Genomic DNA, 15,613 nt, shown 5'->3' on the forward strand with positions numbered 1-15,613 from the left:
TTTGGAAACAGTAATATTTCTACATCTACACTATTGCTAATGTACAAGCGGCTCTCTTGACCACATTTCCTTTAAATGACACACATTTATATTGTCATGCAATGCAAGTCATTATGACTGGAGTTCCTGAAATCCTTGCTTGAAGTGTCTGGAGAGCTCATTGAGAATCTTGTGAACTGCTGGCAAAAGGGAGAAAAAAAAGCACAGTTCATATTTTTGATTTAGTGGCGTCCTCTCGAGGAAGAAACTCGCAAGCGCTGCACATTTATCAAAACTACAACTCCTATCATGCAGTTTACCCGGCAGTCGGCTACTTCCGCATCGAGCTCGGGTCGCGCGTGGGGTGCAACCAGGTAGGCTACGACACATTGGTGTGAATGAACAGTGCGCTCTGGCAATGGACGGCAAAGCTGTGAAGGCGATATTGTTCGACTTGGACAACACGCTCATTGAAACAAGTCGGGCAGGTGGAATAGCGATAACAAAGGTGATAAAGTCTGATGTTCTTCTCGTAGCATTTAACGGTAGCTTCCATATTTGTAACGTCAGCAGAACGGTAAGCGCTCGACCATAGACTGTTTACAGGAAGTGCTCAATGAACTCAGTTAACAGGACTACCGGTGACTTTTACTCTTCTGCATTTCAGAGACACGTTGTGTACGTTTGACACCAACTACATTTATCTGATAGCTATACTTTGAATGTTCAAATTGTACATAAAGTATAAAGCATATAATCATGAAATGGCTCTGATCATCGGGGCATAACATGTGTACTGTTACAGATTAAACTACCCAAGAGTAATATAAGTGTTTGTTCATCAGTTAATAATTAAAAAATAAGTTGTGTATTTCAATGCATAAGTATCTTTTTTTTTAATTCAACTGCATTACTTGTAATGCAGCATTTTGTTACCTTGTTGTATTGCTACTTAAGTAGACTTCATCTTATTATTTATGTGCATGTCATAGTGTTGACGTCTTAAAACGTCCGTTGTCTCTCTCTCTCTCTCTCACTCACACACACACACACACACACACACACACACACACACACACACACACACACACACACACACACACACACACACACACACACACACACACACACACACACACACACACACACACACACACAGTTTATTTGCACCTGTCAGGGCAGAGCAACTCTCACTGTAGTATTTGTACTTTTACTTCAGTGGGACGTAGTTTAGAGGCGGTTATGAATCCTGGATGAGGTTTAAATATTGTATCTGAAAAGTACTTTTTGCCCAGGTTTGGTTATTAAAAGTACTAACCAGCAGCCTTCTGTTTATATTTAATCTTTCTCAGAAACACGTCTTAAAAAGTGAGTAAAATGTCTCATTTTGTATTGCAATACACAAGTATAGATGTGAAATAAGCTGATTTATAGTATAACATGTTAATTTTAGTCTTTAATTAGATATGTCACCATTGTCTGTACAAGTATCTGACATCAGGTACTGATTTAGACAAAAAGAAAAGTATATATATTCACATAACAGGTTGCTGAAACCTGAATGAGTGTCCTCAGTGGTGTCTACGACCGGGCTTCTTCCACCACTGACTGTTGTATGGCACTTTAGCCTAAACTCCTAAAACAATCCCTAAATCTTGTGGTTTGTTCCGATCTTACAGACCAGTGAACTTTTGAAGACCACGCTGGGCCTCGACGACAACACCGTCGGCAGTATTTGTGACAAGTTCAAGCAGAAGCTTTTCCAGGAGAGCTTCGACCCCTCCGCCGGCAGATCCATCGACGAGGTCCGTGTGGGTCACTGGGAGGAGAGCATCCGGGAGGCCGTGGGCGGCCGTTCGCCACCCTCGCTGGCGGCTCAGTGCTACTACCTGTGGAAAAACAGTCGCCTGGAGGTTCTCAGTCTGTCCACGGAAATACGCGACCTCCTGAGACAACTGCGCGGCAGATACAAGCTGCTGCTGCTGACCAACGGCGAGGCTCAGACTCAGAGAGAGAAAGTGAAGGCAGTCGGGTGCGAGGAGTTCTTCGACGCCATCGTGGTCGCGGGAGAACACGCGGAGCAGAAACCGTTCCTCTCCATCTTCACGGTGTGTTTCGACATGCTGGAGGTGGAGGCCCAGGACTGTGTTATAGTGGGAGACTCTCTGGACACCGATATTCAGGGGGGCTTTGATGCCAGACTACGGGCTACGGTTTGGATCAGCAGTGCAGGAGGCGCTCTGCCAGATGGTTCAGTGACTCCAGACTACACTGTGCCTACTGTGATGGAGCTGCCGCATATTCTGCAACAACTGAAATAAAGACAAGTGGGGATTCAAACCGTGTGTGAAGGAAGAGAATGGAGAGGACCGTCTCTTAAAGTGTTAATTTATAATCATGGGAATGTTAAGATTGTCATTTTTTTTACTTTTGTGCATTCTGCTAGGAATCTTACACACCATCTTAGAGTATTTCTATTCTACATTTCAGAAGCTACTATCAGGGCGAATCAATATAACCAAAGTCTTCTATTCCGATTTAAGTCGTTTCATATCAATAAATATATATCACAATATAGCATGTTTTCTGGCAATTCAATAAATCAATCTATTTTAAATAACCATGTTTTTTCCCCTTACTCCTGTGTTAATTGAATACTTCTAAAATTAAAAGTACAGAGTATGTTATTCAGAACTGAAGTGTAAAATGATGAGATTTTCTGAGACATTTGAGAAAGTATGTGCTTGTTATCAATCTTGAGGACGTAATTGTATCATCGATGTGATTTCATCAGATGATTCCATTGAAAGATGAGAAATGATACATAAAATACAATCAAATTAATAAATGAATTTAATTGTTAAAGATTGAACTAGTGGTTACCAACCTTTTGAAAAATAAGACATAAAAGTTGAAACTAGCTCCCGACGATCCAGCTCCATAATTCTTATGCTCAAGTCTTATCCTGTATATATTGCCACATGGGCCATTTTCCTGCAGAATGAGCACTTAAGTACATTTTGCTGATAATACTTGTTTCTACTACTAGGATAATTGTAAAGTTGGACTTTTATTTTAGTGGAGTTGGTAGTTTTAAAGTAAAGGATCTGAATTCATTCTAAAATATCATTTTTATTCCACGCTCAATGTGACTGTACAAAAAGATCTCTGGGTTATTTCTCCATCCAGTAACAGATGTCAACACATCATATGCTGTTACTTTGTCATTTCTTTTAAGTCTGGGCTAATAACACACTTAATGGAGATAGAAGGAACCAGGTTATTGTGACACATCATGGCTCTACACTTTGTTTTTTATTCTTTCTGTAGCAACTTCAGAGGACATCAGGACCCATTTTAAAAAGGTGCAGCGTGTAGGATCGAGGTTGCTTCCTTGTGCCGAGCGGGTAGGAGAACTACTAACTACGGAGGTAGACACAAAAATGTGAACGTCTATCAAGAGCCAGTTTTTGGTTTATCCGTTCTGGGATACTGTAGAAACAAACGGCTCATTCTAAGGTAACGAAAACACGATTCTTGATCTCAGGCGATAATACTTTAAATAAAACATACCTATTAATATTATATTCAATTTCAGCCAATATCCCCCCCAAATGCTACACACTGTACCTTTTAATTAGCATTAACAGCGGTGACTTTCTCTTGATTTGTCCCATTTAAGGCATGCATCTCTGGTCCGATTGTCCTGCAAAAAACTCACTTCACATCTAATTTGACTTTGATGTTCATTGCCGCCAGCTCGGCCACAAAGTAGCGGAAGACGTAAGGAACGGACACCGAGTCGATGGAGTCACTTTTACCGCACAGTGTGCAGACGGTCTCGCGGTGGCGCAGGGCCGACCAGTAGGGCGGCGGTTTCTCCAACAGGGGGGAGAGCAGGCTGCCGCAGTCGACGCACACCTGAGTCACCGATCGGTCCGAGCAGTTGAAGAGGCGATCGTGAAGCAGGTAAGACGAGCCGTGGGCCAGCAGGGCGTCTCGCTCCATCTCCCCGAAACGGATGCCTCCCTGAATGTTCCTCCCCCCCACTGGCTGGTTGGTCACCTTGTCTCTCGCTCCGGTGGTTCTCACCTGGAACTTGTCGGAGACCATGTGACGCAGCCGCTGGTAGTAGACGACCCCGATGAAGATGTCGGCCTCCAGCTCCTGGCCGCTCACTCCGCTGTAGAGCCGCTCCGTGCCGTAGTAGTTGTAGCCACCCGCCCGGAGCATTTTGCCGAAGTACTCGAGCGCAGAGCTCTCCTCTGAGAAGGTGAAGGGGGTGGCGTCGTGGCTCAGGCCGTGCAGGGATCCGGACTTGCCGGCCATGCTCTCGATCAGCATCCCGATGGTCATGCGGGATGGGAAGCCGTGGGGGTTGAACAGGATGTCGGGCGCCATGCCGCTCTCTGTGAAGGGCATGTCCTCGGCCGGCCACAGGCGACTCAGGATGCCCTTCTGACCGTGGCGACTGGCGAACTTGTCACCGATGGTGGGGTTTCGCGGCACTCGCATGGTGATGCACACGCGTTTAAAGCGGCCCGAGCCAGTGTCGTTGCTGCAGATCTTTACGTTGTCCACAACGCAGGCCTCCTGGCTCCTAGGAACAAATACAGGAAAAACACATTCACATTGTGGTTTGTTCCTACTGAAGAATTTGGTTTTTAGATGTGTAGATGATGAAAAAAAAGTACAACACGACACTTACTTGTAGAAGTGGACAGTGGTCTCGCCCGTGTTGAGGTTGATGTAGCTGTAGAAGGGGTCTCCGTACTGAATTGTCGACCCGATGTGCGGAAGTCCATCAGCGTCCAGTTTGTCCTGTACTTTAGGGTCGCCTGCCTTGGTCCCAAACACCACGCTGTCATCTCCCCTCACTTTGTCTGCCAGGTCCACCAGCTCAGTCTTGTAGATGCTTCCATGGGCAAAGCCTCTCTCCCATGACGACTTGTTAATAATCTAATAAGAGCAAATTGTGGATTTCATTCCATTTCTATCAGGAACTAGAATGGACCGGACAGACTTACGGTAGTAGAACTTGCAAACGTAAAGCCTCTGGCTGCGCCTGTCGCCGGCGCAGAGGCATAAGAACTACAGTAACTGTTGTGTTTTACTCACCATGGCATCTTCCATGTCGTAGCCTGTGTAGGATATAACGGCCACGATGGCGTTGGTGCCGCTGGGGTAGTTGTCCAGGTTGTAGTGGTCGTACATGCTGGGCCTGACCAGTGGGCTCTGTGGGGTCTGGAGCCGGTACAGCTTGTTATCCGTGCGGTCCATGAACGAGTGCAGGGGGAAACCCATAGTCTGCTTACCTGAGAAGAGAAGACGTTAAATCTCTGATGGACACGCTGCTTCAAAATGGTAATGAAAGGATTGATATATTTGAATCTTAGCCTATATACACCTTGTGCGGGTGCTTGGAGCCTCTAACGGTGGTCTCACAACTTACCCATCTGACACTGGTACATGTTCCTAGGACTCTGGTTGTGGTCCGAATAGGGGATGAAGCTAGCCACCACGCTGAGCATGCTGTGAGGGAAGAGCTCCTGGTGTGTGGTCACTCCTGGCTGGATCTCGTCCTCCATGATGCCCACATTGATGTACAGCTGGCACAAGACAGAAAAAGATGATTAAATAAAAGTTTCAGCGGCCAATACGCAAAACAAATCCCCCTTCACAGTCGTGTCCTTCAGGTAATATAACTACCGCAGCATCTTTATAAATCACAGTTTACACATACTTGTTCAAAGGTGCCAATCAACTCTTGCTTGCCAAGAGCTAGGTTGCGTACGGGCCGCACCATCCGGCAAGGTGTCGTGAAGAGGAACAGGCCTGGGTACAAGCTGGCCTTGCCTGTTTTGGGAACCAGAACAATCTCGGTCCAGGGAGGGATCCTCTTCTCCTTCCGCACCTGAGGGTATTCGTTTTGAATATCAGCTCTCTACACACACACACAATGTGGGCGGTACGGCCTGTTGGAACTTGTACACGTCACACAGATGACATACCTTGAACCTCCGCAGGGAGTCGACCACACCTTGGGCTAATTCAGTCTCCACCCAGCCCACAACAGCCCCGTCCAGGATCACGGGGTAGCAGTCGGAAAAAGCTTGGCCAGGAGTTCCGTCCACTGGAGTGACACCTTAGGCGCAAGAGACGGAAACGATTTTGTGCTTTAAAATGTGTGCCAGACAAAGTTTAAAAGGACATACTCTTAACTTCATATATCGTGTAATTGTGCATCGTGGCGTTAATTTAGCAGATCAGCTGACTCACCGAGGGAACAGAGCAGAGCGGGCAGGGAAATGGTGGCCAAGGTCGATGCCACGATCTCACAGATGGCCGTCATGTGGTTCATGAGTCCACACGGCTCTCCGTCTGGAGTGTGGACGGGACACAGGAAGCCCCAGGACTCGGGCAGCAGCTTACGAACAGAAGTGGTCCTCATCTTGGCGAACGCCGCGCCTCTGTGCACACAGCGGAAGTGGGACAGGTAGCGGATGAAGTTGAGCTTGTCAGCTACAACGCACAGGCCTGTGTTCTGCAGCATGCCGAGGCCTGTGCACAGGGGGGAGAAATCATGTTTCATTTCACAGATTAACTACATTTTTATACCGCAAACATGTACTCAAACCAGGCGGCAAGCTCTGGTTCTGAAGAGTGAAGCCAATGCTGCTTAAACTGTGCGATCCCCGGCTCCGCTAGTCGCATGTGTCCTTGAGCAAGACACTTGATCCCAAAATTGCTCCTGTAGCTCTGCCTACGGTTTAGAAATGTGATAGAATCTGAATTGAAATCGCTTTGGATGAAAGCGTCCGCTAAATGACTGTAATGTAAACTTTCATTCTCTCTAATGGCCAGCAGAGGGCGACCCCTCTGGTTGTGAGAAAACTATGAGAAAATGACAACTTCTCACTTGATTTATTACCTCAGTAAACATGAGTTTATGGTCTCAATCTCTAGTTTCAAGTCTTCTTCAATACAGCATGATGTTCATTTAGTAAATGGTCCATTTAGAGTCAAATAGACCATAAAGCAGGGGATGCTTTAGGGCGGGGCTAGATTATGATTGACAGGTCGCTACCACAGTGTTGTCCGTGTTTACGTTTTACAATCTTAATCCTTTCCCCATCATGTCTTCACTTCATGAAAGTTAATTGTAACAGTTTGGATCGAGATGGTGACAGCCAAAAACTAAAATGCCGAACTCCAGGCTTCAAAAGGGAAGTCCACATACAAATGGCCGACGTGACGTCCACCTCTTATATACAGTCTATGGCTCATACTCGACTCATACGGCCGTACCTGTCTTGGAGGTGAGGTTCCCTGTGGCCAGCAGATACTCAAAGGGTTTGGTGAGGTCGGTGCCCAGGTTGAACATCTTTATCACGTTCTCAGGGCTCCATCCTCCTCTCAGTCTGCTGCCTCTCTTGTCAAAGGACAGCTTCACAGACTGCAACCAGGCCGTCATTCTCTCCTGTTGGGATTGTTTGTGGGGGGTTAAATCCTTCACTCATTTGCTGAGGTCATCGCCAGAGGCCAGTAAAAAGGAAACACCCATCAGTGCTCGTTCAAACGACTTCGGGACCGTACCTTCATAAACATGAGATAGAGCTGACCGGGAGTGAGCACTTCCTGACACATGATGCTGTCGGGGTTTTCCTCCATACACTCCTGCTTGGCATACGTGAAAAGTTTCCTGGTCATCAGACACAGCAGGTAGAACTTCTCCGTGTCTGACTTTAGGTGGATACAGATGCACTCACTGGTCAAAACAGAATACAGTTATTTTTTACTAAATGTTCCACAAAAACATAACACTGTCGTGTCCGTAAGGCAGGCCGGTGAAGACTAAAACAAATACGTACTCCAGCAGGAAGTTGGCGCACTGCTCGTTTGTGTACCACTCAGGAAGGCTCATCTTAACCCTGAAGCGCTCTCCGAGGTAATTCAGCACCTTGCTGCGGGTGGTGCAGGCCTCCTCCATGACCACGCGCAGCATCTCGGACGCACAGCTTTTATAGAAGGAGTTCTCCTCGCGGCCCTTGATCAGTTCCTGGTAGATTTGAAAATCTGTGAAGTCCACCAGGGCCTGGAGGATAGCACAGAACTCTATTAACACATCATACGGCAACCTAAGAGCTCATACCAAATATTTCATTATGTTTTTCTAAGATATTGTTATGAAGACATTTAACATCTCTCTTTTCACTAAATAATAAATAAAACATTCACTTCCTAAACACATGGACCCTCATTACTACCTTCAGTGCAAAGCCGAGTGGGAGGAAGAACAGCTCTTTGTGGTAGATGAAGTTCAGCATCACAGTCCCGTTATCCAAATAATGTAGATTCATGTTAACGGCCGTGTGCTCTTCCTTTACGCAGCGTATGGAAATACCTGCGAGGAAGCATTTCTGGTGACATCTAACATTTAAAAGATATGCAGCTGTAATTGTTGAGCATGGACTATCATTACACTGCGCTTGCACAGTTTTTAAAGATTATATTTACCGTACTGAGTGTATCCCTGGCCCCTGCTCTTCCACTTTGGCCTCGACATGGCAATGGGATAGTTCCTCCTTGGCATGATCAACATACGGATAACCTTCTCATTTCCATTCACAATGAAATAGCCTCCCATTTCCTGTTAACGTTAAAAAAGGGAATTATGTATCTAATTACTCAGAGAGATGCAATGCAATTTATGTTACTCTTGCAAATGTTTATAATGCGTGTCTCACCTCTGCCTCTTCATGGTGTTTTACAAGCTCTTTGGGGGACATGCCATGCAGGTTACACATCTTGGACTTCACCATGATGGGCAACTGACCCATGGACTGTTTTATGATGCCTTTGGGGACTCCGTTGACTGACCAGCTGACATCTGCCTGAGATGACACAGAACACACAAAAAATACTGTTTGGATACAGAAATGGTCCTTTTCGTTGAGCCATTCCTGGTTGGCACACATCTCAGACTCACCACCATCTTCCCTTTGTATGTACATTTTCTCCCCCTGCACTCAGCTGGAAACACCTTCAGCTCCCTGCAGATGCTCCCTTTGGCGACCACCGGGGTGTAGATGGTGGCCTCAACGAACGCGAGGCTGAGCCTGTCATCTTTGTTCACTGTGAACTCCACGGGAGGGATGGCCTGAAGAAGAAATGTTACACCACAAAAAAAAAAAACATTACAAACTTTGCAGGTGAAAAATTGACAGAAGCTTGAGAACTAAATATGGGGGGTACCTACTTCTAGCTTTCATATTATATTAAAAGTTTATACAAGTTGAAAAGGTTTTTGAGAATAGTGGTTAATTGTTTTTGTATCGTAGTTTCTCAAACAGTCACAAATACACAGAATTATATAACTACTCGAAACATTTGACGTTATTTAAAAAAACAAGCAGTTATAGTTAACTAAATCGTTTACAGCTTCATTTGGTGTTAAATGTACACGTCATTTTAGTTTTTCTTAAAGAAATCCTATGACATGCGGTTGATAACTTTGTTCAAAGAAAGTTGAACTGACCTGCACAACGCGGCTGAGCCCGTCAGTGACAGCCTGGTCAAACGACTCGATGTGAGCTTTCGTCAGGTCCTGAACGGCGGCGTGTTGAGACTCATTCAGGCCGCCAAATCTACTCTCTGTCAGATTCTTTAGACTCGGAGCTTTGGGCAGATTATCCCACTTTAGTGAGGAGTCCATGCTTGCACACCCGGCGATGCATTCGCTTGTTTACCACATGTGCATGGAGACACAGGAAGTACATCCGTCTGGCACCGGAAGTCTTCTTCTTCTTCTTCTCTAACAGTTTTTGGTAGGTCGCTTTTTTTGTTGGAGTACTGCCATCTTGTGGTGTAAATTATCCCCTTCAACGTCTAGTTCTCCAGTGTGTTTTTATGCCATCGTTTGTTCTCTAACACTTATATTCTGCGTGCTGATCCAATTGAAGTGCTATAATATGATGATATATATGTCATCATATATAATTCTACACATTCACTGTGGGTGTTACAATAAATAGATTGCCCCACAAGATATTGTAACAACTCATTGAAGGTCCACATTTTGTTTGCATGGATTTCATGCAATCCTTTACACCGTGAACTGAAAATACTTCAAATGAATGCCTGGAGTTAAAAAACTCCTCGTTCTACTCTATGAACTAAAATCAATTTACAAGAAGATTAATTTGGCCAACTGAAGTGTTCAGACAGACACAAGTTCAGACATTTTGCTCTTTAGTATTTGAACACATTATTTCCTTTTTCATTGTTCCGTTTTTCATCTGTTTGTTCGAGAAAAATGTGTTTTATTGAATGTGTTTTTTTGTCGTCAAACTGTAAACCAAGTCCTGCGAACTGTGAGTTAACTGCTTTGTTATAACACTTCTGTTAATTTTTAAGGCTGATATAAGATTCCTGCAATGAAAAAAACAATCTTACAACAAGATTGAAAATTACATTTATAAATGTGTGTGATCTTTATACCTAGATTCATTATTATGGACACATTTTCTGTGACTATTCACCTCTCCACCAAGTTCATTGAACGTCATAAAGTTAGTTCGCTGTATCTGTGGTGCTGCACTGACTGCTGTGATTGATGCTGATCGCTCCTCTCCTCCAGGTGGAGGCGCTGCAGGACAAACAAACAAAGTTCTGCTTTCTGAATGTTTTCTTGGGAACTAGAATATAAAGCAGTGGAGAGCAGTGCTGTAACAGTACTCCGTGTAACATGTAAACACGTTGTTGTTGTTGTTGTTGTTGTGTTGTTGTTGTGGCTGTTTGTAAAAAAAGACTGGGTCCCGCTATGTTACTCAGGCTGCACTACAGCGTCTATTCACAGGCGCGATCCCACTACTGAGCGGCACGGGGGCTTTGACCTGCTCCGTCTCCGACCTGGGTCGGTGCACCCCTCCTTAGACGACCTGGTGGTCCCGGGCTCCCCCAGGAGCACCATACCGATACCGAACTTAGTGTGGACACCCGATCTGCATAGTCCGCTGCAGGTCAGAGCTCCTGAGCTCAAACGATTCGCCAGCCTCAGCCTCCCGGTAACTTGGATTACAGGCGCGCGCCACCGCACCCGGCGAGAAACAGAGACATCCATCGGGTTCTTATCTCGTACAAATGCAACGTCATCAAAAGGCACAGCGGCATCTAGCGGCAGAAACACTGAAACCCCGTCGTATTTTAAGTTTCCTAAAGTCCAGCCAACTGAGGGGCAGCATTTTCTTTAGTGACCGCTAGATAGAAGCACAGTGTGTGTCGTATGTTAAAGTGAACGCTGTACATCAGTGAGGGACATTTACTGAGCACATGTAGCCTAGTACCGTGACTGTACTGTCCTATGTGTAGGCTACTTTACTGAAATATATACAAATATACATTCTATTTTACACTACTTCATAGATAAATACTGCGTGCTTTTTGTTGGTAACTTGACAGGTGGCTTTGCACCAGCACACAGGGTGTTTTCAACCCTGGCTGACTGTTGTCAGATGTAAAGTGATGAGGTGTGAAGAGCCTCAACAGGGATCAAATCAAGGGAGGAGTGGGTGGTGGCATGTCACTCAACAACAGATGGTCGTCGAAGGTCTTTAACATTTGAATTTAGATCCCTTAATGAAGTAAGATACATTTTTATTTATTAAACTATACCACATATTATCAGGTGTATGTAGAAGTCTCTCTGCATAATATATACCGTTACCTTTAATAAGGACATCGCTGGCGGGGCTTTTACTGCAGGTACTGCTGTGTTATTCATTGTACAGCTGAACTGGTATTATTTTAACCTTTAAATGCAGATAGACTATAGCTTAGGTGAGAAACCCCATCAATTGTCCTTAATCAATATCCAGATCTAATCTCCTTTTTTTTCTCAGTATATCATCTTTTTTAACATCTTTTTTCCCTCATTGTTGTTTACGGTTTTGATCCAGTCCTTATCTTATCTCATCTTGTAGTTGATATTTAAAGACATGGATAACTTATGATAAGATGACCGAGTAACATTGAGCCAACCCTCATACATTTAAGACCATTTACATTATGTAGTGAGGAACGCTCCCCAGAGAATGAAGCATAGGGTGAGCGCTTCATTGTCCTGCTGTCTGAGTGACTTCATACGCTAGTGCCCCATATGAGTTGGTAAGTAGTCACAACCTTAATTTGTATTATTCTGCAGCATGGTGAGCCTTGTTAATCCCCATTTTCATTTGGCTCACCTGCAGCTGTTTTGCCTCTGTTTTGATTAATTGTTCAACCAACTGGGTTTGTTTGTCTATTTGTCTTGATTCTTTTTGTTATTGGTTCCCTTTTTCTTTAGGTTAAGCAGAGTGCCATTGCTGGGTGGCTAGGCACCCATGGTGAGGTCCCTACACCATATGCATGCATGTACAAACACTTCTATAAGAATAAGAGTGTCGACTGCACCATTTCTGTTGGCTGTGTTGCACCTGAGGTCAGTTACCGGCTCTTCAATGTAGTCTGCCTCCCCACCAGTGGCCTCTACTTAAATCCCACCATTTTGCCTAGTTTATGTTGGATCAGACATTATAGAATGGTATTTTTTGTGTTTTTAGTGGGCCGTTTTAGTTTAACCTGTAATAATTATTTGAAATCCCTTATTGGTTTCAGTCATTTTCATTTGTCCATTAATGTTCTTTCCTCCCCGCAGCTCCCGTCCCTGCCAATTTTCTTATTTTCTTGATTCTTTAAATAAAACATTTCGTTCATTTTTACGAAACACGTCTGTCTAATTTCAGTAACTAACAATTCTAAAAAAAAAAACCCAATATCTTAAGGTTGTTAAGCTGATATTTCCTGGGGTGTAATTCCCCAGGTTCCCTGAAGGCCCCGCCACAATCACATCTTTGGCTCGACATATTAATTGACGCCTGATTAAAACCTCATCCTGCTTAAGCAACAATGTTGTTGACACTGAATAACACACATAAAGCAAAATAATGGACATGAGATGCTTCGGTTTTATGTTCCCAAAATGATGGACTTGAAAGCAACACAAACATTCACATAACAGAGTTAAGGGTGCTCCAGTATAATCCAGTCATGTCTACATCGTGTGTGTCGGTGAACATAATTAACAAAACTAATGACAAAACAAATGATTAACACAATGTCATATGCTGACACATTTATTGTTTAGTGAGTTACAGCCAGACCATATTCACAAAAGGACCCAAACTAAGGACAACAAGACACAAAAACAAACATTTGAACTAAATTAAACAGTTTGTTTATATCTCATAATTTCTAAACTTCTGCAGCAGACTAGACGGGGAGTCAGCCTCCCAACGGAAACGCCGATGGCAGTAATCACCTACGCATTGATGAGAAAAGTCAGTTAGTCGCATCGGGCTTAATGCTGTGAGAACAACACATACTCCTGGGTGGTACATGGTAACTAATGAATGGGACAGAAACAGTTTGGACCCGTGTCACACAGTAATGCATTACATCATTGTATTTCATAAAGAAGAACAATAACGATATACTCGTAAAAAAACATTATTCTACTTGTCACTGAGGTTACAACTGACTTCTAACTTTGCACATTTATACCTCTGTTCTACTATGTTGTCCTTGTTTTTTGTTTATTTGTATATTCTGTGTATTAAAAACCAGAATCAAATTCCTTGTTGTTCCTCGGTTGGTTGATATCTGCCACAGACGCACTGTTGAAAACCAGGATTTCTATGCGCTTGTTTGCACTTTAGTAGCAAATAAATACTTTTCCATTTAGTGATTCACTTACTTGCAGAGGGCATGGCATCATGTGGGGGGATCCTCGGAGCTTCTTGGTCAGACTGAAGGTCCTCTGCCGGGGAAGTGACCGGGATCCCTGCATTTGAGGCCTCCAACATTGGTTCCTTCTTACTTCTCACAGCCCAGTGCATTGACTGAAAACAGATGAGCACATACATCACCAGACGTTCTAGGTTAAACAGATTACACAATATGTATATATATATTTTGTTTTTTCAATCCGTACCAAAGTCAAGACATTACATACAGTTTTGACAGAGTCATTCAAGGCTTGCCAGTCATGAAAAGAAATGGTAACTCCACTCCTTCTCCAAAGGTCATAGCTTTTTCTTTGGGTTTCATTGCATAAAACCTCTTTGGCTTCCTGCAGCTTTTGGAAATCTGCCACTGTCAGAAAGAAAGAAAATATCAGGGTCTAAGATGGATCATCATGCATACCAAATTAGCATGTATGCAGTTGCAGCTCTACATTAACATAACTTGCTTTGAAGTCAAGACATGAGAAAGATGCATTAACTGTTTGTGGAATAAGTAGGCAAGTAATCATTGCAAATATATATAGTTCTGTATCCGCATCTGAAAGTCCCTTTTAAATATAAACGTGTCACAGCAATGGTTCACATATTTACCTGCTGTGGGATTGTTTAGGTGTTTGTCAGGATGACATGCCAAGGCTCGGATCTTGTATTCATTGAGAATCTGTTCAGTCTGCAAGGAAAGAGGTTACATTAAAAAAAAAAATGAGTTTTTGCCAATCTAAATATTTGAAATTCAGGAATCAGTGACTTATTAGGTGTTCAGGGGACATCACTCACTGTGGTAAAACACATTAGAATATACGCACATATCTGTGAGGCCACAAAACAAATACATGTCAGGGCAATATAGACACTGATTTTCTGAACATTTTATTTTTTATGTTACTTTGAAAATTATATTGATCTGTGCTGATCTGTTATTTAGAGACGGGCATGCATAGCTTAATCCTCCTATGACGCAAGCACTGTTCTTAGTGCTACAGGCAAGGTAAACATTCATGTTCACATGATGTTGCCATATAGTCAGGCTACTCGACTGGTAATTCTGATGTTTCCATCATGTTACCGTGTTGAAGAATTAATTATTAAGAACTAAATGCTGTAAAAAAAAAAATAATTAAAAAAAAGATACGACACAGGCACTTTATGACGCACGACTAGTTCCTCTGACATCTTTTTGCTGAAGCTTTAACAGGTCTCTGTTGGATCAGACTAACCTCTGGAGCATACATAATTCAATACTCTTTAGGTTTACAGGTGGCTGATATGTTGCGTACATCCAGCATTCTGCGTTATCTTTCACTTCTGAATTCTTCAATCAGTAACCTGATGTTCTGGTTTGTAGATGCAAACAACACCTATTTCACCCGACAAATAGGCTGATCCTTAAACCCGCAGGCAAGAACTTACCGACGACAATTCATCACATCCTAACAACCCGTAGTAATCCTCCAGGTCCTCTGGTTTGCTGTTCCAAATAGTCTCCATAGAAATCTGTTTTGAAATGTGTACGGTCTCTTGTCACGGAGCTGCTTGAATGCCTGCTGTCCTGGTTCACAGATGTTCGGTTCAAGGCTTTCTGATAGTCTCGCTGCAGCTGTGGTTCCCTCACAAAAAATGTTTCAAAGTTTATCTTTTTTATTTATTTTACCAGCTGGTTTTTAGTCGGCAATGGGAAACTGCCAGCTGGTTGTCGAGGGAGATCTCTCTTGAGTTGTGCAGAAAATTCAACGGTCCGTTTTCACTATATGACGCATGCTGCATTCACGTGTCTAAGCTACAGCTGCACACTC

General features: G+C 43.6%; 3 protein-coding genes across 3 annotated transcripts; 1 reads left to right on the top strand and 2 right to left on the bottom strand.

Annotated features, from left to right (window-relative positions):
- Window positions 1–354: 354 nt before the first annotated feature.
- Window positions 355–2,788, top strand: nanp (N-acetylneuraminic acid phosphatase). The gene is made up of 2 exons (XM_079168892.1): window positions 355–487; window positions 1,659–2,788. Exons 1-2 carry the CDS (start codon window positions 398–400, stop codon window positions 2,298–2,300), a joined length of 732 nt encoding a protein of 243 aa, XP_079025018.1. The 5' UTR covers window positions 355–397; the 3' UTR covers window positions 2,301–2,788.
- Window positions 2,789–3,120: 332 nt separating this feature from the next.
- polr1b (RNA polymerase I subunit B) lies at window positions 3,121–9,606 on the bottom strand. Its single transcript, XM_079169426.1, has 15 exons — window positions 9,518–9,606; window positions 8,969–9,139; window positions 8,727–8,873; window positions 8,497–8,629; window positions 8,247–8,383; window positions 7,851–8,074; window positions 7,576–7,747; window positions 7,288–7,459; window positions 6,259–6,540; window positions 5,991–6,124; window positions 5,723–5,893; window positions 5,432–5,588; window positions 5,098–5,294; window positions 4,688–4,938; window positions 3,121–4,579 (listed from the first exon to the last, which is right to left on the bottom strand). The coding sequence occupies exons 2-15, from the start codon at window positions 8,972–8,974 to the stop codon at window positions 3,697–3,699; spliced, it is 3,066 nt and encodes a 1,021-aa protein (XP_079025552.1). The 5' UTR covers window positions 8,975–9,139; window positions 9,518–9,606; the 3' UTR covers window positions 3,121–3,696.
- A 3,527-nt stretch (window positions 9,607–13,133) lies between these two features.
- dnajc12 (DnaJ (Hsp40) homolog, subfamily C, member 12) lies at window positions 13,134–15,534 on the bottom strand. Its single transcript, XM_079168694.1, has 5 exons — window positions 15,231–15,534; window positions 14,412–14,490; window positions 14,030–14,169; window positions 13,772–13,916; window positions 13,134–13,336 (listed from the first exon to the last, which is right to left on the bottom strand). The coding sequence occupies exons 1-5, from the start codon at window positions 15,306–15,308 to the stop codon at window positions 13,254–13,256; spliced, it is 525 nt and encodes a 174-aa protein (XP_079024820.1). The 5' UTR covers window positions 15,309–15,534; the 3' UTR covers window positions 13,134–13,253.
- Between the last annotated feature and the right edge of the window lie 79 nt (window positions 15,535–15,613).

This window comes from Pholis gunnellus (genome assembly GCF_910591455.1).
Source record: "Pholis gunnellus genome assembly, chromosome: 11".
Lineage (NCBI taxonomy): Eukaryota > Metazoa > Chordata > Actinopteri > Perciformes > Pholidae > Pholis > Pholis gunnellus.